This window comes from Rhinichthys klamathensis, unplaced genomic scaffold (assembly GCF_029890125.1).
Source record: "Rhinichthys klamathensis goyatoka isolate OS25496 unplaced genomic scaffold, OSU_Roscu_1.1 h1tg000445l_1, whole genome shotgun sequence".
NCBI lineage: Eukaryota > Metazoa > Chordata > Actinopteri > Cypriniformes > Leuciscidae > Rhinichthys > Rhinichthys klamathensis.
This window is the reverse complement of record NW_026606940.1, coordinates 320,498-346,950: the sequence shown is the minus strand read 5'-3', so window position 1 is coordinate 346,950 and position 26,453 is coordinate 320,498. Positions and strand designations below refer to the sequence as shown.

Below are 26,453 nucleotides of genomic sequence, written 5' to 3'. Positions count from 1 at the left end.
GTTTTAGTATATTATAAATATTGTAGTTTATTTATTGTAGCCTATTTTAAGTTTTTTTTCACACAAAATTTCAATTGAAGTTATTGTACGGTGAATTCAACAAGGCATGCTGTGTCTTTGAAGCAACAATTAAAGGCTAAATAATTTTTTCGTGATTTGTATGGCTGACACGCAGCGACATATACAGTAGTATTATCAGAGCGAGGGAGACTAAATAAACTTGTTAAAAAGAGATCCAGCGCGAGAGAGGCAAAGAGAAACGCATATTTTTAATTTAAATATGTTTCTTTGGACAATTTTCGTTTTGTACTGTTTTAATTGTTTAATTTAGCTGTAATTTCTTTGGCAATACGAATTTAAAATGTCGCAAGAATAAGATTAGCCTAGTGTTTCTTATTTTGCATCGCAAAAGAAATAAACTCTAAACCGATGCAACCCTGTTTTAAATTAAAAAAAAACTGTCCCGACACTTTATTTAAACCTTGAAATGTTCGAACTTGGTTTCAAACATAAGTAATTTTTGTGTTCTTTTACATTACACAATAATTTAGCAGACTAAAGACGAGCTTCTTCTTTTTCATTTTCTGATGCAATCGGCTGACAATCTTCCTTCATCAGTTTTTGTCGTTTGTGCAGCGGCTGCGGTTCTACAGGAATGTAGCAAATTTATGTTGTAATGATAATCAAACAAAACTCTTGACTTTAAATAAGTAAACAGATATAAACAGTTACCTATTTAAGCATCAAGGTGGGAAAATATAAACGTAGGACAACATCGGTTAACAACATGTATGCTACATTGAGATTCGATCTCGGGTCGAATGAAGCTCCTCGAAGCTCGTGTCGTTGCGTTGATCACTGAGCTACCGTCTGTACGCTGATAATGTTGTAAAGCCTCATTCATGTAGCCTAAATGTTTTTATTGCAATGTTTTATGTTGAAATGTTTTCATTATTTATTCAATTACATTTCAGTAGCCTAATTTCAGTATTGTGATTATGAATTATTTTAACTACATTTCACTTGTTGAATTCTTCTGCTACCAGCTTTCAATCACTCTGAATCAGCGCGGTGCGGCAGCAGATTACGCATTAGAGAGAATAAACCGGAATAAACAAACACTTTTCAGAGTCTATGATTGTAGCGCCTCTTAGCGGTAAAAGGCAGCAAATACACCACACATTTTACCACCGCGGTGGAACGGCTGATGTGGGCATTGTCATGGCTTGCCTCGACATTTGCGTTTGAATAGCGCGCGTCCTCCGTGGGCGTGTCAGATCAACGCGTAATGAAGTGTAATGAGCTGGGGAAAAAAATACTGACAGCACTCTCTTTTCATACAGATTGCATAAACTGAGAATATTTGTTTTTTATATAAATTACTTCATTTAAAAGAAGAGAATTTAAGCTTCATAAAGAAAAACCTCTCGTGCCTGTGTGACAAGTAATCGCGGAGTTACAGTTAATCTTAGGACGCGTTTCAGAATGGACTTCACTGACAGAGAGAACGCAGAACTCGCATCATGTTTGTTTTTCTTTATTTGGTGAAAAGCACAACACTTTGTTTTTATTGTGAGTATCCACAAAAAAAATAGAAACTTAACAGGATCTAATGATGTACAACACTTATATGTAAGATCAAAATTAACCGAGTATTTTGAGTCTCTTTTACACTGATAAGAAAAAAAGCGAGACAATCGCGCCGGCGCGATAGCCGACCCCAGGGGGTTAAAGTGAATTTCGATTTGTACTAATTGTATCTTATTGGTTTAATCAACCAATTGCCTGGATTTAATAAATAAGAAGTAAATATAGCAGACAAGATAATCACGACACGGAGGCGCCGGCGCGTGAACTGGAGCGCGTCTCATAAATTAACCGAAACTCAGCGTATAAGGTAGCCTACTTCACAGACCTGAAAAATATATCTATATTGAAATGTCTACTTGTAAACAGAACAATTCAAAACGAAAGAAAACGGACTGCTCTCTGCTTATCTGTATGAAATGTGCATTTCTCTCTGGCGCATTCACTACTGTGAAGATTGCGAGTCAGCAACGTCAACTTCATGTTTATTAATAAACAATTAGCCTACTTCTTGCGATGCTATTTACACATTTGTGTTACATGTCTAATGGCCCAATGACGCTACGATGAGCATTTACTACTTTTAAAAAATGCGGGTCAGGAAGCGGGTCGGGTACAATATTTTCTTTCTTTTTTTTTGCGTTCCGAGTTGCGGGCGGGTTAGTTTAAAACGTTGGTCGGGTGCGGGTTGTTTATACATTGACCCGCGCATCACCGGTAGGAGCACATCTGATCTTCTCTGGAAGCTGGTTCCAGCTGCGTCTGGCATAATAGCTAAAAGCAGACTCTCCATGCTTAGAGTGAGCCCTTGGTATTTCTAACTCATGTGATCCTAATGATCTGAGTGATCTGTTAGGTTTATATTCAGTGAGCATATCGGCAATATATTGAGGTCCTAGCCCATTGAATGATTTATATACCAATAATAATACTTTAAAATCAATCCTAAATGTAACTGGGAGCCAGTGTAAAGACCTGAGGACTGGTGTGATATGTTCATATTTTCTGGTCCTGCTCAGAATCCTGGCAGCAGCGTTTTGTATGAGCTGCAACTGTCTTATGTTTTTTTTTAGGAAGGCCAGTGAGGAGTCCATTACAATAATCCACCCTGCTGGTGATAGAAGGATGCACAAGTTTCTCTAAGTCTGTGTTTACACTTGGCATTAACATGCGATCACCGTGATCCGATCAAGCAGATCGGATCATTAGCCAATCTTTGTACACATTAAGCAGCCTCTGTATCTGGATAACCGATCGGATTTCTGTTTCCCGCATAATATTTAAATCAGGTCTGTGGCACGACACCAGATTAATAGTAAAGATGATACAAATTAAACAACATCCCAAATGCTTTCACTCACTCACTTTACTTTCATATGCAATCTCCATTAATTAGATCAAATTATATTTTTTGAAAGAAGGAATACTTCCAGAGTTGATCTTACAAAAATAACTGGGTTGATCATGTTAAACAAGTCACATCATCGATCATCTGGGTTTAAGGTTGCGTGCAATGACTATATTGACAGAAATGGGAGATTGATAAACATGCTGAAACAATAAAAACATTCAACATTTAAAACATAAAAAAATTCCGATTCCGATTATTCCTCTGGCATAGCAGCGTTCAGCTCTTCATTAAGATCCCCCACACCATTACACCACCACCACCAGCCTGCACAGTGGTAACAAGGCATGATGGATCCATGTTCTCATTCTGTTTACGCCAAATTCTGACTCTACCATCTGAATGTCTCAACAGAAATCGAGACTCATCAGACCAGGCAACATTTTTCCAGTCTTCAACTGTCCAATTTTGGTGAGCTCTTGCAAATTGTAGCCTCTTTTTCCTTTGTAGTGGAGATGAGTGGTACCCGGTGGGGTCTTCTGCTGTTGTAGCCCATCCGCCTCAAGGTTGTGCGTGTTGTGGCTTCACAAATGCTTTGCTGCATACGAGTGTTTATTTCAGTCAAAGTTGCTCTTCTATCAGCTTGAATCAGTCGGCCCATTCTCCTCTGACCTCTAGCATCAAGAAGGCATTTTCGCCCACAGGACTGCCGCATACTGGATGTTTTTCCCTTTTCACACCGTTCTTTGTAAACCCTAGAAATGGTTGTGCGTGAAAATCCCAGTAACTGAGCAGATTGTGAAATACTCAGACCGGCCCGTCTGGCACCAACAACCATGCCACGCTCAAATTTGCTTAAATCACCTTTCTTTCCCATTCTGACATTTGGAGTTCAGGAGATTGTCTTGACCAGGACCACACCCCTAAATGCATTGCAACTGCCATGTGATTGGTTGATTAGATAATTGCATTAATGAGAAATTGAACAGGTGTTCCTAATAATCCTTTAGGTGAGTGTAATTCTTGCAATATTTTTCAGATGATAGTATGCTGATTTAGTTATTGCTTTGACATGACTACTGAAACTAAGGTCTGACTCTAGAGACACACCAAGATTCCTGACTTGATTTTTAGTTGTTAGACCCCTAGCGTCAAGGTATGCATTCACCTTGAGAACTTCATCTTTGTTTCCAAATGCAATGACTTCAGTTTTGTCTTTGTTTAACTGAAGAAAGTTTTGGCACATCCAACTGTTTACTTCATCAATGCATTGGCACAGGGAGTCAATGAGGCTGTAGTCGTTAGGCGATAGGGCTAAGTAGAGCTGTGTGTCGTCTGCATAGCTGTGGTAAGCAATTTGGTTCTCTCTCATTATTTGGCCCATTGGGAGCATATAAAGGTTGAATAGGAGAGTGGCGCAAGAATTGAGCCTTGAGGGACTCCGCATGTCATGGATGTCCACTCAGACTTATGGTCTCCTATACTCACATAATAACCTCTCCCTTCTAAGTATGACCTGAACCATTTTAGGACTATCCCAGAAAGCCCCACCCAGTTTTCCAGCATGTCAAGAAGTATGTCGTGATCGACAGTGTCAAATGCAGAACTGAGGTTGAGTAGTACCAGTACTGATAATTTGCCTGTATCAGTATTTAAGCGAATATCGTTTATTATCTTTATGAGCGCTGTCTCTCTGCTGTGATGCGATCGGAAACCTCTCTACAGTAGCAAAAAGAGTGCGTCTGTTGTTTAACCCTCTGGGGTCTAAGGTGTTTTCGGGGTCCTTGAGATGTTTTGACATACCCTGACATTTGTGCTTTTTTCACTTTTGACTAATGGATGTTGTCGCCTAGAGTTTTTGCTTCAAAATGATCTGAAAATCATCCTGCCTAATCAGTCACATAAAACAATAGATTGTTTTAAATTGTGAAAAACTTTTTTTTTTGCTTGGAAAGGCAATATGCGGATGGGCGTGAATGGTCCAACCCCTTATCATGAATAATTAGGTGGTGCACACCTGAGAAGACAATGACCCGCATAATGAGCTGCTTAATGAGCCTTTCATTCAGGTGTGTCACACAAGAAAGAATGCAAGGACAATATATATATATATAGTATATATTGTGTGTGTGTATGTATGTATGTATGTATGTATATATAAATCAAAATATAAATGAAAGTCAAAAGCACATTTTTAGTCATACCTGGAAACAAATCCTGTTCAAATAGGTTATATGGGCCATTCTATAGAATTGGTTCAAAGTTAGAGTTGGAAACATCTTGAAAAGAAAATTGTCTTTTTCCATAAATGTCTTATAAAGTATTATTTTTTTTAAGTAGGCCAATACATTTTATCATACATATTTCAAAGTTAAGGATTAATTATTTTGATATAGCTTGCATTGGAACAAACACTACAACATCTTAGTTGATTAGTTTATTTTTGACAAAACTTGCTATATATTTAACATATGAGCAGAAACTGCTAACAAAAGCTTATTTGATGTCTATTTTAGTGTAAAAACTTTATAATCTATCCAAAACTTGTCAACGAAATGTTGTCTTTCATCATTTCGTCTGTAACAGTGCGCATCTCTGCGTTCATTCATTCACTCACACACAGACACCCGATTCATATTTAAACAGTCTTTTTGAAAGCTGTAGTAAACAACAGCGCCCATCTGTGCCGTTAATTCATTCACACACAGAAACGTGATTCAAATTTAAACAGTATTTTTGCGTTTACATACACTATTATATATCGCGATTAGAACGAAGCACAAGAATAAAAAAACTTACTCAATTCTCAGCTGGATCCTTTGGATAAACCAGCACTTGTTCTGAGGTAAATGTCCCAGGATTATTCCTCACAGCCTCGCAAGACGACATAGTACATTAATCTGATTATACTTGATGTGTTTTACAGAGTTTATGTGGGCGTTTACACGTCTGAATGTGTTGCTTCAGATCATTTGCGTTTGAATAGCGCGCACTCTCCGATTTTCACTTTTACTTCAAAAGTGATGTGTGCGTGCGTGCGTGTGTGCGTGTTCGCCTGTTCGGGAAGTCACAGTGACAGAAACAGTGACATTCCAGTTTAAGTTTCATGGGACTAAAGTCTGTTTATGCCATTAAGAAAATGAAATTCTGTCAAATCAATTTTGTTTTAAAGAAATGTTCATTTAAAAGCAGCGCTCATTCATCAGTGTATAATGTTAACCTAGAGATGTGCGCATCAACCGTCGCCGAGTCCGCTGTTGAAGGTGACGATCATCCATTTATAATCACGCGTAACAACACAGAATAATTGTAATTTGACCATCGGGTGTGGATACTTAAATCAGAGAACATTATTAGAGCGGTTGGATGATGTGTTTTTGGCTGCGGATTCGGGTGATGTTTCTCATTGAGTAGGTATTTGCGCGAGTTTGTGTGTGCTCGCGTCTCACATGAGTATGTGCGTGCCTGCGTGGAGAGTTTGTGTGTGTGCGCGCGTGCGTCTCATATGAGTATGTGCCTGGAGAATTCCGCGCATCTCGTGTTTGCGTGTATGTGCGTGAGCGACTTTAGGTGTGTCGTTGTGTATTTCATATGTATTTGTTTGAGCATTCAACATGTATGTTTGACTACTTAGTATATGTGTATGCAAGTGTTTTATATGTGTGCGTGAATGAAGTTAGATTTAAGCCCTAGACGGCGCCTCATATATTGTCGTCTTTTCGCGTGAAATATAACCAAACTGTAGAGCGCTTCTGCCTCGATGCCCTGTTTGCTGCGTTCTGAACTAAAACAACGCAGCGCGTGTGTGACGTCATGACACATTTGCAACGAGCGGAACCGATAAGCGGAATCGTTAAGCAGGCATGCTAACGGTTCTAAGGAATTGGTTCACTGGGCACCGGTTTCTGAAGAAGAACCGGTTCTCGGTTCCCATCCCTAGAGAGAACGATAATTAGAACGGCTGACATCTCTCTCTTTTTATATAGATTACATAAACAGAGAATATTTATTTTAGTTTTGAATTAGATAATTTAAAAGTAGACACTTAAATGATTATAAAGATATATTGCTCATGCCTGGGTGAATAGTATTCGTTTTGTTTAAGTTTAGAGATGTGCTCCAGAAAAAAAGTTCACGGAGACGGAGAGGCAGAAAGCACACCCTCTTTATTTTCTATATTTTACAAAAGCACAATGTTTTGTTTCGATTGTAAGTGGACACATAAAAAAATAGACATTTAACAGTTTATTTTGTCATATTTCTTAAGTCTTAAGTCTGTATGACCAGAAATGGAGTATTTTAAGTCTATTTTTCTGCTATGTGAAAAAAATCGAGCTTGTCGCCGAGCGACGGCCGACCCCAGAGGGTTAACTGAATACATCACAATAAGCTAAAACGCATGCGCAGGTTACTTTACTTCCTGAACAAATGCGCACCCGAGTCCGTGTTGCTTTCACATTCACGCGAACCACGGCACGGTTCGGGAGCAACCGAACTCAGACCACCTCCTCCAGGTAGTCTCAGATTCGGTACCCCAGTGCGCACCTGGGTCCGCATGGCAGCGTTCACATTAGCGATTTTTCATGCGAACCGTGCCCCGTTCCGAACTAAACTGCCAGTGTGAAAGCCCCCTTAGTCTCTGTGAAGTCTTGTATGTGTCTTACTGCATTTCTGAGCATGTTTGTATCCTGTTTTTCCTGTGCCTTGATTCTCTGTTTGTTCCCTCGGATTTGTCTCTTTGCTTCAGCCTTTAACTAGTGGTGGGCAGATCGAGGCTTCGTGGAACACTGAAACAGTTGAAGCAAATGTGCCGTATTGTGTCGAGGCTTCGAAACAATCCGACACCCGTCTCCACGGTGACCCTTAGTGTTCAGAACAGTGTAAATGCAACAAAAATGAGACCATTAACATTTAATTATTTTACTAATGTCTAATTAAAACATCTACACATGTATAAAACTGATCAGAGATCAGGTAAAACTCACAGACACTGGTTCTCAGTGACTCTTAATGATTCATGGGTCGACAGAGATCATCGCCCCCAGCGTTGAACCATTGAAATTTTGAAGTGTTTCGAAACAGTTTTGACGTAATGAAGCCTCGTTTATTAAAATCACATGACTCTGGCCGTTTGATACACGCTCCGAACAATTGATTCGGAATAAAAGATTTGTAAATGTTTCGAAGCTTCATGAAGCAGTGTTTCGAAATTGCCATCACTACCTTTAACTGTTATTGTTTGTTTGTGTATGACCCATGCCTGGATTTGGATTACGATTGTGGATAACCCTTATAATTAAATACTGTATTTGGATCCTCAACCTTCTTGTCTCTGAGCAGTAATTGTAACAATTATTCTGTTGTGTAGAGATAAGAACTGATGACAACACGGCTTGATCTTTGGATCTTTGTTCTAATCTGCCAAATGGAAAAACACTACTGATTAGTCCAAAGTGTGATGAAAATAAAAATATAAAAAAACGACGCAAGATTTGTTTATTTATGTTAATGAGAAGGGTCAGATATGTGTTAAATGAACGGTTTCTTCGTTTCCCGTTTAGAATACGAAAATGAGAGAACAAATTATTTGAAGGTACACAGACAAGTTATTTTTCTTTCATTTTAATTTTTCTTTAAAGACCTTCTTTGTCTTTCCCTTCTCTTGCAGTTTTGGCATGCAAAGTCTTAGCAAAGAGTTCATAAATAAAATTATTTTCCTTTTGTTTGTAACATCAAAATTTTCTTTCCAGATTCAAATAACTGCAAGCAGTGTCCAAGGGAATATTGGTCTAATGCTGAGAAAAATAAATGTGTGTTAAAGGCTGTCGAATTTCTGTCATTCACAGAAGTTATGGGTATAGTGCTAGTCTTTTTCTCACTGTTTGGAGTTGGATTGACTGTACTGGTGGCCATCCTGTTTTACAGCAAGAAGGACACCCCCATAGTAAAGGCCAACAACTCAGAGCTGAGCTTCCTACTGCTCTTCTCATTGATTCTGTGTTTTCTCTGTTCACTTACTTTCATTGGTCGGCCCACTGAGTGGTCCTGTATGTTGCGACACACAGCGTTTGGGATCACTTTTGTCCTCTGTATCTCCTGTGTTCTGGGGAAAACAATGGTGGTGTTAATGGCCTTCAAGGCTACACTTCCAGGAAGTAATGTCATGAAATGGTTTGGCCCTGCACAACAACGACTCAGTGTTCTTGCCTTTACACTTATACAGGTTCTTATCTCTGTGCTATGGCTAACAATATCTCCTCCATTTCCCTACAAAAATATGAAATATTACAAAGAAAAGATCATTCTTGAGTGCAGTCTGGGTTCCACTATAGGTTTCTCAGCTGCTCTGGGTTATATTGGTCTACTGGCTGTCTTGTGCTTTATGATGGCTTTTTTGGCTCGGACGCTGCCTGATAAATTCAATGAAGCCAAATTCATCACATTCAGTATGCTTATATTCTGTGCTGTATGGATCACATTTATCCCATCTTATGTCAGTTCTCCTGGAAAATTTACTGTAGCCGTGGAGATATTTGCCATTTTAGCTTCAAGCTTTGGTTTACTATTCTGCATATTTGCACCAAAATGTTATATAATCATGTGTAAGCCTGAACAAAATACAAAGCAGCATATGTTGGGAAAGTTTGACAAATAAACTGATTTAATTTAACTGTTCTTTTTCAATCTTCAATGTGGACAAAGTCATAACAATTTGTTCATGTACAAAGTAGCTCTGTAGGACGTATGTGGTCCACGTGTTTGATTCAGTCATCATGTTCTGTATGTTGTAGGTTTTCATGTTGCTAGTTACACTAAATCATAGTTTAGGATATTCTCTTTTAAATTTCATACTGATTTTTATGGTGGTATCTGAATTGTTGTAATATGTGTAATACAGAGCTGTTACTTGCATGAATGACATGTGGTAGGCCTACCTGAAATGTTAATCTGGCAGTTTTAGTGCTAAAATTGGTTATTTTCATTGGAAGAGATTGCAGCAGATGGTAGAAAAACTTCACTGACAAATATATGTATTGCTTGTGTGTATCTCTTTTACCCATCTAAAAGTGCATTTTTTGGATTTGTAGTGCAATGTTTTATTCAGTGAACATTCAGTAAGGCTACTGTTTCCAATATTATTTCATTTGTCTAATACACATACATAAAAATAATTTCTATTAAATTGCTCTAGCTTAATTTGTTTTAGAGAATTTAGCTTCACTAAAACTTTTGTGTGTAAAACTACTTTTTTATACATCCCATCTCAAGTACCTATTGATTCCAAAGCATAATTTAAGACCAAACGGAGGCCATTAATATTCAGTTATTGGAGCCAAAGAAAGAGTGTGAGTGATTGTGAGTGAGAGAAAGATTGAACGTGTGAATTACGGTACTGAGTCTGTGCAGCACTCAACAGTGTTCGACAACATCTTTAAAATAACTGGAATATTTTGGTGAAATGATATGGAACTGTAGTGCATTCAAGACCTGCCTGAAATATCTTTAGCCTTGCAGTTACATGAGCAATTTCAATTGGATGTGCTATATAGCTCTACATCAGCGTGACTGTGATTGCCTACTCTATAGGTAGCGTAAATAAATAACTAAATGACAACAACAGATCAATGGTTCAACAGTTGTTACGTGTAAGCAGGGACGAGGCGGAGAGTGAATCCAGTTGCAGCAGTATTTATTGAAAACAAAGTTAATGATAAAGATAAAGATAATTCAAATAGAGGGTCGAACCCATACGTAAGTCACATATATTGAAATATATTAGTAATAAATATATTTCCATGTATTTAAATGTATTAATTCTAAATAGAAGAAAATAGATATTTTACTTGTATGTAAATATATCTTGAAATATGTTAAAAATATATTTAAATATTAGATTTTGGCCCCTTTTTAATATTTTTCACATATTAAGCATATGTAAATATAATGCAAATATTTAAATATATTTATTTTCTATGTAAATATGTTTAGATATCCATCTATGTAAATACATTAATTTCTAATTTCTAATATTTGTTAATATATTTGTTATCTCTATATGTAAATTGTTTTTGAAACCTATTTAAATATTTAATTAATGCCCCATAGCATGCGTTTCTCCATATGTGTAAATATTTTCATATATATATATATATATATATATATATATAATTTTACCCTCCCTGTAAATAAAACAGTCAAAATGCCATTTTCCAGAGAATTCAAAGATGTTGACCCAGTGGACATAATCAAAATGTGCTTGTTATTGGGCAATGCATTAAAGGTATTGTAGGTAGGATTTTTATAAAAAAAAACTATTTTCCAAATTTGTTTAAACTTTCTGTATATATCAATGCATAATTAAAATGTAAGTACTCTGAAAAAGAAAGTATAAAAATCGAGTGTCTGTAGACCTCTCACGACTGTTTTAAAGACAGCTCATTATTTCCATTCACTCCACCCCCTCCCTTCTGGGCTCCTTCCAAAGTCACGCCCCCAAAACACATGAACTCGCGACTCCGACCGCTGAGCTGAAGACGCATTATTTACCTGAGACGAGCGGAGAGGAAGGAGTGCAGTGCATGTTGTGACATCATGTCAGAATCACATGTAATAAAAAAAATCTAACTTTATCATTATGAAGATAAACAAATAAGATGTATTTTTGTACTCACTATCAAGCTAGCATATTGATATTGGTAAAGTTTAAAATATATATTTATTGATTCGCTAACGAGCTAGTTATCTATAAGGCAAAGCTAAAAACAGGTTGCATGATACACGTTTTTCCATTGCCATCATTTACACTGTGATGAAGATGAATTTCGTGTAAGATTCATAACATATATGGTGTTCTGCATGTAAGAGTTTCCATGATGAAAGCATTGTTGACTCTGATGAGGACTATCTGATAATCACTCTCCAGAGACAAGTACCGCAGCACGAGGACAGATAAATCGTTGTTTATCCAAAGACTTTTTGTTCATTACCTTTTCTAGTAACGTTACTGTCTTCCTTTTTTTGGCTGGTTTGCCTTCGCGAACTGCATATGTGAATTTTGATTGGTCTTTCTCTGCCATTGTTTTGCTATTCCTTGGTTCCGTGCCTCTTGAATTCCTCAAATCAAACGGGTACGCGCAAGTGGGCAGGTCCTGTGTGGCAAAAGGGTGGTTGCCATGGTTGCGAGAGAGTGACAGTCGCCTAAGCAAATCCTTTGTTTCGTCCCGGATGGAAATAATGAGCTGTGTTTAGTGCAGATTAAACGGTCTAGAGTCACTCGATTTTTATACTCTTTTTATCAGAGTACTTACATTTTAATTATGCATTGATATATATATAGAAAGTTTAAACAAATTTGGAAAAAAGTTTTTTATAAAATTCCTACCTACAATACCTTTAAGGGTTACAGAGAACACCTACAACACAAAAATAATGTGTAATTTTGATTTATGTTAAAGGTGCTATATGTATTTTTTAGCGGCCTCTATCGGTGATGTTTCAGATTGCAACCAATTTTTACAAGAGCGCTCGTGCTCTTGCGCGTGCTCGAACACAAGAGCGAGCACTCATGGTACACGGCTACACTGAGACTTTCAACACACCGGAGAAAGCATCACACAACATGCTGGAAACTAGGGATGTGCACGAATATTCGAATTTTCGAATATTCGATCTGTAATTATTATTCGAAAAATAAAATACTATTCGAATTTTACTACGTTGCTTTGCTGGCCGTAAATGCAGTGAATCCATGATAAATCCCAAGCACTAACTCGCAATTATAATTAAATGCACAGGGTGGCGCTGTGGAGTGTGTTAACAAGTTGTGTGTATTTGATCACATAATGTTGTCGTCTGCCTCGCGAAGTTTGAAATTACTTGAAAATGATCTTACTAAATGGAATTACTTTTGATCAAATTAATTAATTAATCTGAGTTATAATATCATCACCACAATGAGAAATCACATGAAATCCAAACAGTCGAATGAGGAAAGACAGCTGTCCAACACTGCATTCACGACTGCAGGTAAGCGCAGCTGGACCCCGCGTGATCCGAAATGATAACTTATCTTATAGCAAAATGATTTTGAGACATATACTTCCTTTAAGTTTCGTTGAGGGAGACCGGTTTAAGAACAGAAAACGCAAAGTGCTGTTAGAAACTTAGAACACCGTTATCTTTGTGTCTCTGAAACGTCTGTCAGCAAAGCGCCTTTTCTCCCTCCAGCATAAATTGCTGGCGGCGCCCCTGCATGTGGATATCGTTTTTCTCAATAATAAACGTGAAACAATATAAACACGATAATCATATGCTGACTCGAGTGTGTGTGTACGTTCTGTACGATATCTGGCGCAATATGCTTTTTATAGGCGTTTTTCCCCGTTCGCGCTGCTTGAGCATGCTTTTATTAATGCTTTTGTTTTTTATATTTTTTGTTTACACATAGGCCTACTGTTTAATGTTTTCAACTAAAAGAAAACTTTAACATATATTGTAAGCTTGTTGTGTATATTGCCTAATTGTAAGCCTGTTCAGAAATGGTGACAAAAACGTAAAAAAAAATTAAACTTAAAAAATAACGTCTTTTTCGTTAAACGTCATTTAAATAAACGAATATTCGATTTTTATGAGCCCGAATATTCGAATGCAATATTTTAGAAAAATGCCCATCCCTACTGGAAACTAGTGTTGTTTTTGGTGGCCTGTTTTAATTTTAGTTTTAGTCTAGTCTTTGTGTCAAGCTGTCATTTTAGTTTTTATTAGTTTTAGTCACGTTCATACTCTTTTTAGTCTAGTCTAGTTTTAGTCGACGAAAACTGATGACATTTTAGTCTAGTTTTAGTCGACGAAAACTGATGACATTTTAGTCTAGTTTTAGTCGATGAAAGACATAGTCTAGTTTTAGTCAATCAAAATTGTATTTTAGTCTCTTTTTAGTAATGCAATTCTATTTAACCCAGTCAATATAGTATAAGTAGCCTTATAGACGAAACCAACATTTTATTTTAGCCAAACCCATTTCAAACAATATTATCTTATTATAGTTATCTTATTATATTATTGTTACCTTATAGACTCAAAAATACATCCATTCCAGACACGGAAGACACTCTGGTTTGAATTTACAACATATTTATTTTACCAACCAAACATGTTAGAAGTAGCCTACACACATGATGAAATGAAAGTTTTTCCAAATGTCATTTCTTTTTCTCCCAAAGATGAATCATTTTCTCTGTGTCAGACTTAACTTTGTTTGTTGTCGTTTATGCTAACGCCTGTTTCACACATACTCCGTTTGCAGTGCGTATGTGGTGCGTATTTTTCCCGCACCCATGTTAATAGGTTAGAGCCTATGGTTAGAGCGCTCACACGCGGTCCGGCAATGCGCTCCAGGAGCGGTGCGTGCATAACTAGCAGAGCAGAGATCTACACACCTCAACAACGCGACATAATGGATGTAGGCTAAAAATTGATTTGAAATAAAAAATAGAAAATAAATGTTGTGATTGTGGTACAGCCGTAGATCAGTTGCGCACTGCAAACGCAGCACATGTGAAAGCACAATAGCGTCCTGCTCCTGCATACACACCGCAACACACACCGCATACACACTACACACAGAGGATGTGTGAAACAGCCGTAACTCACGCAGCTGCGTCTTCTAAATAATGCCGTGAGTGGGGCTTGATGATGTGAAGTCGCCTGCGTCTGCGCAGTGCGATCTCTTGCAGCCCCCGAAGTGACACAGGAAACAGAAATGCTGCATAATAATAACGCAAGTAAACGAGACGAAATAACGTTAAATAACATTTCGTCTCGTCTCGTTTTGGTCAACGAAAATGAAGAGACATTTTAGCATAGTTTTTATTTTGTAAACCACATTTAGTCTCGTTTTTATTCGTCAACAATATTGCATTATACATTTAATTATAGTCATCGTCACATGACCAGCATTTACGTTGCGTCTCGTCTCGTTTTCGTCACGTGAAAAAGGTTCGTTGACGACGATATTTAGTCATAATTTTCGTTGAAGAACTGTATGCTGATTGTCAATCGTATTTGACGATAGTGGTCCTGACAGAAATAGCAAAACAGATACTTTTGCTAAATAGCTGCAGAAAACGAGAATGCAACAAATACAATTATTTGTATCTGTCATAGATGTGACTCAGACCATTTACCTAAACCAGGTTTGTGACAAGTTAAAGCATGGTGCCTTTAGAATTTTTTTTTCCTCATACATTTAGCATTATTATTCAGCATTTTAAGAGCACTTCATGATAAACAATGTTATAATTTGGAAAATTATTTAGAGATGGCAAGGGAAGACAAAAAACGTTGAAATTACTAGTTAACTTGGTTTTGTGCTCATGACGAGAGTTTTGATTATTAGATCATGTGCGTTATTTGTTTTTAGTAGCCTAGTTTATTTCTTTGAGCAAATTATAAAAATGGTCCATACTACGGTGCCGTGTGGGATGGGTGATCATAGGATCATAGTGAGGCTTCCCCGCCTGGTAACCAATCCCTGTGGGCCCCTCACTCCTCTATCACACCACAGCCGGTGGAGCTCCCGTTGAGCGCGTTGGTCCCTCTGTAATGGACCAACCAGCCGTTCAGTAGGGGCCCCTCCAGAGGACAGGATGCCGATTGCAGCATCGGAGGGTGAGCTGACCTCTGGAAATTATGACTCGGCTGTGTTATCTCCCTCTGGGAGTGTAACGTTGCCCAAGCCAGATCCAGAAATGTCAGCTATGCTGAAACGGGCCGCAGAGGCTGTCGGGATGAGCATGGAGAGCTACTAGGTCCTGGACGGCACCTTTCTCTGCCAGAAACTGCCTGAATAGCTCCTCCCCCTTCACTATCCTTGACGGAGGAGCGGTGGTGGGTTACGAGGCTATCCCTCCAGTGGAGTGGTCTGTCGTGACACAAGCGCACCTGTGTCCGTCGGCCACTGCCTTTTGGACGGAGGATCCTCGTCTCCCCCTAAGGCCTGTGAGTTTCATCCGTTACGACGGACAGAGCTTACAAAGCCTGTGGGCAAGCCGCCTCCTCTTTGCATGCCATGGCATTGCTACAGGTCTATCAGGCCAGGGCACTCATGGACATGCACAAGGGTAGCCCAGACGGTGCGCTCATAGGTGAGCTCCGCACTGCAACCGACTTCGCCCTCCGGGGCACGAGCATTGTGCAGGCGGAGAGCAGCCCAAGAGCAGGCGGAGGCCATCCGGCACATCCTGCCCCGGCGGCCTGCTGCTGGCTCCACCGAATCTCTTCAGAGGCTCCTGGGGCATATGGCAGATGCAGCCGCACGGCTTCCTCCATATGAAGACCGCTTCAGCACTGGCTTCACGGCCGAGTCCCGAGGTGGCCGTGGAAGAGCGGCACACTCCGTGTGACAATCACCCTGGCCTGCCGCCAAACTCTCAGCCCGTGATCAGACCTTTTGTTTCTCCGGGCCAACGGCTCCTAGAACGAGTGTCCATCAATACCGGCTGAGGGGCCACATACAAAGGGGATGCAGTAACGGAGGTCTGGGTGGGCCTCAGACTGCATTGGCATCCATTGCTTCGAGTTGCTTGCAGTTCACCTCGCTTTGAGACACCGCTGCTCAGCGAGCCTGTACTGGTCTAAATAGACAAACACTGCGACCGTTGTGATAAGTTTCCCTCGCATGTCGCAACTCGCACGCCACCTCCTCCTTGCAGTCAGAAGCTTCTGAGGTCGCTTCATTCCACTTATTTCCTTCCGGCCTTCTCAATCGTGCTGCTGACGAGCCTCACGACAGCCTGTGGCCCAGGGAGAGTGGAGACTCCGTCCCCAGGTGGTCCAGCTGTTTGGGACCACTTCGGGGCCGCACAGTTACATCTGTTGCCCCTCCGGACTCGTCTCTCTGCCAGTTGTTTTTTCTCCTGTCTGAGTGGACATCCCTTGACACAGAAAAAACTCTGGCCACAGCTGGCCCCGGGGCACCAGCAGAAATGCGTTCCCAAGTGAGCCTTCTTGCACACAACTGTGCTAAAGCAGGGAGGAGATGGAGCAGGTCTTGCTAGTTGCCCCTTATTAGCCCAACCAGACCTCTCCTCTCGACAGCCCTTCCTGACTCCTTCCTCAGAGTACATTCTCAGGTATGGGGCATGATGGCACCTGCGTTTAGACCTTGGAGAGTTCCAGATCTGGTTCTAAAAAGAACGGGACGCGGAGGTTCTAGTTACTACCGCAATAATTTTATGCCGTAGAGACCATCACTTCTGTGAGAGCACCCTCTCAAAATGAGGCATGCCCCTTAGAAGTTGAACCTATTCGATGAGTCTTCTCTCCGTAAGGAGATCCCGAAGGTGTTCGATCACTTCAGTGCTTCTTTCCTGCTAATGGGTTGGAGTGAGGGCTGTCTCCTCCACCTCAAAATGTTGTTGCCTCTGTGTTGACGTACATCATGATGCAGTGGATACAAATCTGTGGGAAGCACGACTTGATCGTCAGGTTCCTTAGGCGAGCCAGTCGTCGAGATAGTTGAGGAGGCGAACGCCCTGTTCTCTCATGGGAACAAGGGCCCCCTCCGTGACTTTTGTGAAGACACGGGGAGACAGGGACAGCCCGAAGGGCAGGACCTTGTACTGATATGCTCGACCCTCGAACGCAAAGCGCAGAAACGGCCTGTGTCGAGGAAGAATCGAGACATGAAAGTACGCGTCCTTCAGGTCGATCGCTGCAAACCAATCTTGGGGACGGATGCATCCAAAAATGCGTCTCTGCGTGAGCATTTCGAACGGTAGCTTGTGGAGGCTCCGATTCAAAACTCGCAGATCCAAGATCGGTCGTAACCCACCACCTTTCTTGGGTACAATGAAGTAGGGACTGTAGTGCCCTGACCTCATATCGGCTGGAGGGACCGCCTCTATCGCGTCCTTCGCCAGCAGGACTGCGATCTCCGCACGCAAGACATGGGCATCGGCTGCTCTCACTGTAGTGGAGTGGATGGCCCGAAACTTGGGGGGACGCCGGGCGAACTGAATCGCATAGCCGAGCCTAATGGTCCGAATGAGCCAGCGAGACGGACTGGGGAGCGCTAACCAGGCTCTCAGAGACCGTGCAAGCGGGACCAAAGGGCGTACCCGGAGTGGGGCAGCGAGGTGGAACACAGGGACGCGGCTCGGGAGGCTCTCTCTGGGAGGCGGCCCGTAGCGGGGTCTGTGTGTGCTGTGCAGCACTTACCTGGTTCCACGGGGCAGGAGGTGCAGGAGGCGGCTCGGTGGCGTTCTCGAACTGCACACTGCTGCTCACTGGCGACAGAGGAGGCGGATGAGAGTGGTGAGGATTCTGTCCCCCCACTGCTCTCCGGGTCCTCTTCGGACCCAGAGATGGTAGAAACTGCTCTTTTATTGAAAATTTGAGTACTGCTGGTTTTAAGGCCAGCGGCGGAACACAAACAGAATGACACAAAAGATTTTCCACCCGGCCCTCTTCCGGGGGAGGGAGCGATGCAGTCATCGTCTCCTGGAGAGCAGTCCCTTCCATCTCTGGGTCGCCCGTCCTAGGGCCGCTTACCCCTGGCTTTGCCGCCCCTCTTGGCGGGGGCCTGGACGGGCAGGGCGCCCTGCCTGCGACTGGCTCCACGGCGCCCCTTAGGTGGAGGCTGCTGCTGCGGCGCGGGAGCAGGGGCAGACGCAGGAGGACGCCCTCGGCGACGAGCAGACTGAGGTGCCGCAGGCGGTGGGGTGGAGGCAGCAGCTGGCCGCCGCGGCAGGATGTGTCTGATGGCCTCCATCTGCTTTTGTACAGCCCAGAACTGCTGGGCGAAGTTCTCGACCGCGTCGCCGAAGAGGCCGGTCTGGGACACAGGGGAGTTGAGAAACCGGAGTTTGTCAGACTCCCTCATGTCAGCCAGACACAGCCAGAGATGGCGTTCCTGGACCACCAGGGTGGACATCGCACGACCCACCGACCGCGCGGTCACCTTCGTCGCACAAAGCGCGAGGTCCGTCGCGATACGAAGTTCCTGAAGAACTTGGGGATCGTGACCACCCTCAAGCAGGTCCTTCAGTGCCTTGGCCTGATGGACCTGCAGCAACGCCATGGCGTGCACGGCAGAGGCAGAGGCAGCTTCCCCACAGGCCTTGTAAGCCTTGCCGGTTAAATCCGACGAGTACTTACAGGCCCGGGAAGGGAGACACGGTTCTCCAGTTAGGGCACAGTTGCATAGCAACGGCCCGTTCCACTGGCGGGATGCGCGTGTATCCCTTAGCCGCTCCGCCATCAAGGGTGGTGAGGGAGGAGGAGCCACTGGAACGCTTTCTCCAATGGGAACTCAACTGGCTGCGGAGCATGAGAGGGGTGAGGGCTCCTAGGGGGTTGGTTCCCCGAAGGAGACGGGCTCACCGTAATCCTCAGGTCACCCGCGCCACCGCCCGAAGCAACCCTCTGAGGAGGATTGGATCGAGGCAGAGGCACGGGGAGTCCGCCCCTTTGCAGGAACAAGAGTCTCGACCGTAGCTCCGCGATGGTCATCTTCCCACAATGGGTACATGACTCATCCACAAACGCTGCCTCAGCGTGTTCAATGCCCAGACACACGAGGCAGCGTTTGTGACCATCCTGTGAGCCCAGGTAACGACCGCATCCAGAAACACACAGATAGAAAGTCATCTTTTTTTTCTTTTTTTTTTTTAAAGACGCTCTCTATCTGTGTAAGCTCTTTTAGGGACTGCTCTCACTGGTGCTGAAACACGCAGGGGAACAGTCACTGCGAACACAGACAGGAATGTGCACCTGTCTGTGCGCGATCTCTCTCTCTCTCGCTGTCTTACCAGCTGTGAAAACAGCTTTTGAGCGCTCGTACGGCGCACCTTACCAGCTGTTACAACAGCTTTTGATTTGCTCAACACACAACAGACAGGAGAGAGAAAAAGAAGACTGCTCGCGCTGCCGTGCTGTGACGCCCGCACCGGGAAGGAGAGGTCCAAAGAAGAGGCTCGTAGTCACACTCTCTTGTAGATCAAGCATGAAGCGTTTGGCTCCGAAGCAAAAAGCTAGTGTGCAATCACAACAGCTGCTCGTTAAATACCCGCGCTGCGAGGCTACACAGCTGATGCAAATGATTGCACGCCAATGTGCATTGGCTTGTTTTAGTTTCACTCGAAGTAGATTGGCCTCTCTAGCGAGATTCCTATTGGTCAGTCTGACCTACGTTGTAGTGACTGACCGATAGGGAACCAGGGGTAACGCAGATATTACGTCATTGACATGTGACAATGACCAAGGACGAGCCATTATTTAAAATTGGAATTTCTCTGAAATTAAAAATCTTTGGGAACTTTTGGGATATTGTAAGTACACATCTGCAGGAAACTCACAAAAATCTTACATATTGTACCTTTAAACCTATAGGAAAATAGTAATCAAATAAGAGATAAGAAGTAAGAGGCATCAAACTGGTTAGGTAATTCAAAAACTTTTAGATACTCGATAATGCAAATTTGATTGCACAGAACAAAAGTGCATATTTCACTATTGACAATTTTACATTTTACTGCATTTGCTTGCTTGATATAATACATACATCATATTACTTAGACTCTGTTCCACCCCAATTTGACCTGCCTCATGTGTTACCCTGTGAGGTCATTGGCTACGTCCATAATCAATCATCCATATTAATTATATCTATAAAAGTAAAAAACTATTTTAGGTCAATTGCATTTGACATCTGCAGTTGAGCTCAATACTCAGGATGCTTTTATTTCTTTACACACTTGTGCTTTTTATTCAACTTCAGGTAAAAGCAGAAAAGCCTCTTTGCAGAATGATGGGAGACCCGAAGTACCCACTGCTTTCGAAGGATGGAGATGTAACTATTGGAGCACTTTTTCCAATCCGAAGCATAGAAACACTACCTTCATTTGAGTTTACACTAAAACCTCAGCTGCTATCATGCTCCAGGTTTGCTACATTTAACTTGTTGAAAAACAATACAGAAGACAATGCATTTAATATGATCATTTACATTTGCTGCAATGAATGTTTATAAATGTATAAATTTATAAATTTATAGCAGCAACTTACCATGACATCTGGAATGTTAAGTTTAATGTATGAAACAAATGTAAAAAAGAATATACATGTACTTTACTCTTTCATGTATTTGTTTGATATATATATATAATATATATTGGTATTTAGCCTACTTGTTAAATGTTTTCACAGTGTAAATCTAAGAGATTTTCGGATGGCTCAGACCATGACTTTTGCCATTCACGAGATTAACAAAAGTCCAAGTTTGCTTCCAAATGTTTCAATTGGTTATAGAATTTATGATACCTGTGGTTCAAGACTGTCTTCTATGAGTGCAACTATATCATTAATGAATGGTGAAGGATTTGCATCTGAGGACACATGCAATGGACAGTCTCCTATACATGCTATCATAGGAGAAACAGAGTCTTCTGCCACAGTGATTCTTTCCAGAACTACAGGACCTTTTAAAATTCCAGTGGTAAGGGTCTGCCTACACAGTAAGTCTAATGAAGGTCTGTAAACTGATGATGGTATCACTGTTTCTTGTTCTTTCTTTTTCAGATAAGTCACTCAGCCACATGTGAATGTCTCAGCAACAGGGACAATTATCCTTCTTTCTTCAGGACTATTGCTAGTGATTACCACCAGAGCAGAGCACTTGCATACATAATCAAGCACTTTGGCTGGTCTTGGGTGGGAGCTGTGAACAGTGATAATGACTATGGAAACAATGGAATGGCCATATTTCTGAATACAGCTCAGGAAGAGGGGATTTGTGTGGAGTACTCTGTTAAATTCTACCGAACAGAGCCTGAAAAACTTCGCCAAGTGGTGGACACAATTAAAAATAGCACTGCAAAAGTGATTGTTGCGTTTCTTACTAGTTTTGAAATGGAAAATTTGCTTGAGCAGCTAAGTACTAACAACATTACAGACCTTCAAATGATTGGTGTAGAGGCATGGATAACTGCAAAGAGTTTGATCAGTCCAAATAGCTTTCATGTTTTGGGAGGGTCACTGGGGTTTGCAGTGAGAAGAATTGATATTGAAGGTTTTTCAGATTATGTTATAAAATCATTCTGGGACACAGATTTTCCATGCTCACAGGTTGAGAGAAATTCTTCTCAATATGCATTAAGTTGCAATATGTATCATGATCTGCTTTTGCTGAAAAGTGACAATGAAGATGTGCCTGAACAAAGATATGCAAGCAATGTCTACAAAGCAATCTATGCTGTGGCTCATTCACTACACAGTATACTCAAGTGTAAAGAAAAGGAAGGTTGTGAAAAAAACCTGAAAATACAACCTCAGCAGGTAATACAATTTAAAAAAAGAAAGTTATAGACCGAAAGGGAGATGTTTAAAATGCCCTTTTCTCAATAGGTTGTTGAGGCTCTAAAAAGGGTCAATTTCACTGTAAAGATGGGAGATCGTGTGTGGTTTGACAGCACTGGTGCTGCAGTAGCTCAATATGAAGTCATAAACTGGCAGGAGGTCTCAGACGGATCAGTCCAGTTTAAAACAGTGGGGTACTATGATGCCTCACTACCACCTCACCAGCGCTTTGTGCTTAACACTGAAAACATAATCTGGGCTGGGGGACAGCTGGAGGTAAATTGCAATAACATGTTTATACTACAGGGTTTGTTGAGACTGAGGGAAAAAGTCCTAGGCACAAAGGTTACCAGATGGGAAAAAAAAATAAAAATAAACAGTGCAACCTGTTCAAATTAAGCTGTTCAAACTGTTCGAAGACTTAGGTTGGGTCTTTTAGTTGTGTTTGATTAAGGATGGAGCTAAACTCTTCAGGACAACGTCCCTCCAGGATCTGAGTTCTTGTCTTACACAAAACACATTTCACATTCAGTATGTACATTCTATGATTACCAATAAATGTAAAATAAATTAATATGAAATATCTAAGAATCAACTGAACATATTGGAAAACAAATATTACATGGACCTGATTAAACATTCTCTTTGATCATCTCTTTGAGCACATTTTTCAGCAAAACGGCAAAGTGACAAAAAGTTTTGATCAAGCAGACAAAAGTAACAGCAGAGAGCATTACTGAGAATATTTTGAGCAAAGGGACAGTACTATGCTAGTGCTGGTGCTGAATTTCTGTAACAAGTCTTTCAAATTACTTTAGTTTCAAACCATTTTCACTGTCCATCAGCCCACAATAGTTCCCATTACATATTTCCATTTTTTAATTATTCAAATATTCAATACTCAGTAATATTGACACATTTACATTTAAATAGCTGTATCTTTCTATGTAGAAGCCAAGGTCTGTGTGCAGTGAGAGCTGTCCTCCAGGCACTAGGAAGGCTGCACAGAAAGGAAGACCTGTCTGCTGCTATGACTGTATTCCATGTGCAGAAGGAGAAATCAGTAACGTGACAGGTAATCTTCAGCCCATCTCATTGTTTCAAAGGAAATTGGTTAATTTTTTTTCTGCATGCAAACTTCTAGCAAAGGATTTCATAAATACCCTTTTCTTTTCGTTTCTAACTACAGTGATCACAACTTCCTTTCCAGATTCAAATAACTGTAAGCGGTGTCCAGGGGATTACTGGTCTAATACTGAGAAAAATAAATGTGTGTTAAAGGCTGTAGAGTTTCTGTCATTTACGGAAGTTATGGGTATAGTTCTAGTCTTTTTCTCACTGTTTGGAGTAGGATTAACTGTGCTGGTGGCCATCCTGTTTTACAGCAAGAAGGACACCCCCATAGTAAAAGCCAACAACTCAGAGCTGAGCTTCCTGCTGCTCTTCTCATTGACTCTGTGTTTCCTCTGTTCACTTACTTTCATTGGTCGGCCCACTGAGTGGTCTTGTATGTTGCGTCACACAGTGTTTGGGATCACTTTTGTCCTCTGTATATCCTGTGTTCTGGGGAAAACAATAGTGGTGTTAATGGCCTTCAAGGCTACACTTCCAGGAAGTAATGTCATGAAATGGTTTGGGCTTTCACAACAACGATTCAGTGTTCTTGCTTTTACACTTATACAGGTACTAATTTCTGTGCTATGGCTGACAATATCTCCTCCATTTCCCTACAAAAATATGAAATATTATAAGGAAAAGATCATTCTTGAGTGCAGTCTGGGATCTACAATAGGTTTCTCAGCTGTTCTGGGTTATATTGGCCTACTGGCTGTCTTATGCTTCATTTTAGCTTTTCTGGCTCGCACATTACCTGATAACTTCAATGAGGCTAAATTCATCACATTCAGCATGATAATATTCTGTGCTGTATGGATCACATTTATCCCTTCTTATGTTAGTTCTCCTGGAAAATTTACAGTAGCTGTGGAGATATTTGCCATTTTAGCCTCAAGCTTTGGTTTGCTATCCTGTATATTTGCCCCTAAATGTTATATAATCTTGCTTAAGCCTGAACAAAATACAAAACAGCATATGATGGGAAAGGTTTCGTCCAAATCATACTGAGAGAAAATAACCTGTCTATATTAACATTATAATTTGATTATTCAACAAACAGATTTAAATACAAGTCATTAGATCTAATAAAAATTGACAGGGACATCATGAATGTTTGACACATTCAGTAGAATGACCCTGAAACACTTTTTAATCACAATTTCAACAGAAGAATAAAGGAGGTCCCAAAGTCTCAAAGTACAAAGGGTGTTTTCTCAATATAGAAACCTATTATCATCCAGCTAAGTGTGATTCTACCTATATGACCACAGTATACTCACCATTGACTCTCCCCTGCTATCACTCCCGGTTCCTGTAAATAAATACCAGTGATATTCTACTTACCTGTGTTGTCTCCTTCTGTATCTGTGACAGCTATTACATTAAAAGTAAAGTACGCTAATTAAGCAACATTTTGAACAAAACAGTTTCATACATTTTGTGATTATGACATGCTCCATTATTTTCACTTTAGAGTCACTTTAACCCAGAAATACATTTTAACTCTTTCCCCACCAGTGTTTATAAAAAAAGTTGCCAGCAATCGCCAGCTTTTTTTTATCATTTTCACAAAAAAATCATGGCCCCCAGAATATTTGTTTTTATGAACATCTGAGCATGCAACATATCAGAGGAAAGAACAACACTTGAATGTGCTTAAGTTTCATAAAAAAAGCAATATTTTGAGAAAAAAGCTGATAAAAATGTGCATTTGTCAAAGACAAGACCCAGATCGGATTCAGAACGATGAGCAAAACACAGATGGAGTAGATCAAGTCCATCAACACCCCTAATCTCCAAAGCCTTCGGCCGCTGGATCAGGAACCCCTGATGGCATAAGGTCTGACTCCAACCAGGATAGCACTGGTAAACGCTAGATCACTAACTAACAAATCCATCCATCCATCTTCTTCCGCTTATCCGGGGCCGGGTCGCGGGGGCAGCAGTCTAAGCAGAGATGCCCAGACTTCCCTCTCCCTAGACACTTCCTCCAGCTCTTCCGGGTGGACACCGAGGCGTTCCCAGGCCAGCCGGGAGACATAGTCCCTCCAGCGTGTCCTAGGTCTTCCCCGGGGTCTCCTCCAGGTGGGACGTGCCCGGAACACCTTCCCAGGAAGGTGTCCAGGAGGCATCCGGAACAGATGCCCGAGCCACTTCAGCTGGCCCCTCTCGATGTGGAGGAGCAGCGGCTCTATTCTGAGCTCCTCCCGAGTGACCGAACTTCTCACCCTATCTCTAAGGGATCGCCCAGCCACCTTGCGGAGAAATCTAATTTCGGCCGCCTTTATCCGGGTTCTTGTCCTTTCGGTCATGAGAGGAGAGGCTAACAAATCCTTTATTTTTAATTACTTTTTCACATCCCGTGCACTGGATTTTTTATGTGTGACTGAAGTTTTACCGATTGATTGTACATATTTTAACTCTTCAAGGTCTTCTAGATGAGAAGGAGGAGTAGCAAAAATTTTTAAAGAAAGATTTGAATGTCGCAACTGTCATCAGACATTTACTCCAGCTTTGAACTAAATATTTTCGAACTGACACGATTCCAGCCGATGTTGTGTGCTGTGATATACCGACCACCTAAATATAATAAGGATTTCATCAATGACTTTTCTGACTTATTGTCTGGAATTATGCCAAACTATGACAGGATTTTAACCCTCTGGGGTCGGCAGTCTCGCCGGCGATACCAGCTCACTTTTTTCCTTATCAGTGCAAAAGAGACTCAAATTACTCTGTTGATTTTGATCTTACATATAAGTGTTTTACATCATTCGATCCTGTTAAGTTTGTATTTTTTTTGTGGAACCTCACAATAAAAACAAAGTGTTGTGTTTTTCGCCTAATAAAGAAAAATAAACATGATGTGCGTTCTGCGTTCTCTCTGTCAGTGAAGTCCATTCTGAAACGCGTCTGAAAATTGAACTGTAACTCTGCAAATACTCAGTCAAACAGGTATACAGACACTCAGGCATGAAGCCTGAATTATCTTCTTTTAAATGAAGTAGTTTATATAAAAAACAAATTTTCTCATTTTATGTAATCT

The 26,453-nt window shown here is 41.2% G+C and overlaps 2 protein-coding genes across 2 annotated transcripts in view; both read left to right on the top strand.

Moving 5' to 3' along the window:
• LOC130071483 (extracellular calcium-sensing receptor-like) overlaps positions 1-9,590 on the top strand; it is a 39,708-nt gene extending 30,118 nt beyond the window's left edge. Inside the window, exon 6 of the mRNA XM_056236330.1 lies at positions 8,686-9,590. Coding sequence (XP_056092305.1) covers positions 8,686-9,590 — 905 coding nt within the window. The remainder of the gene's footprint in view (positions 1-8,685) is intronic.
• Positions 9,591-20,651: 11,061 nt separating this feature from the next.
• LOC130071484 (extracellular calcium-sensing receptor-like) lies at positions 20,652-24,415 on the top strand. Its single transcript, XM_056236332.1, has 6 exons — positions 20,652-20,878; positions 21,143-21,431; positions 21,515-22,270; positions 22,340-22,567; positions 23,243-23,366; positions 23,502-24,415. Exons 1-6 carry the CDS (start codon positions 20,670-20,672, stop codon positions 24,413-24,415), a joined length of 2,520 nt encoding a protein of 839 aa, XP_056092307.1. The 5' UTR covers positions 20,652-20,669.
• The last annotated feature ends 2,038 nt before the right edge of the window (positions 24,416-26,453 follow it).

Excerpts from the sequence above, each read along its gene's own strand:
- LOC130071484 (XM_056236332.1), top strand. The coding sequence starts at position 20,670 with ATGCTTTTATTTCTTTACACACTTGTGCTTTTTATTCAACTTCAGGTA. Across the intron at positions 20,879-21,142 it reads CAGCTGCTATCATGCTCCAG|TGTAAATCTAAGAGATTTTC; the intron begins GTTTGCTACATT and ends ATGTTTTCACAG. Across the intron at positions 23,367-23,501 it reads AGAAATCAGTAACGTGACAG|ATTCAAATAACTGTAAGCGG; the intron begins GTAATCTTCAGC and ends CTTCCTTTCCAG.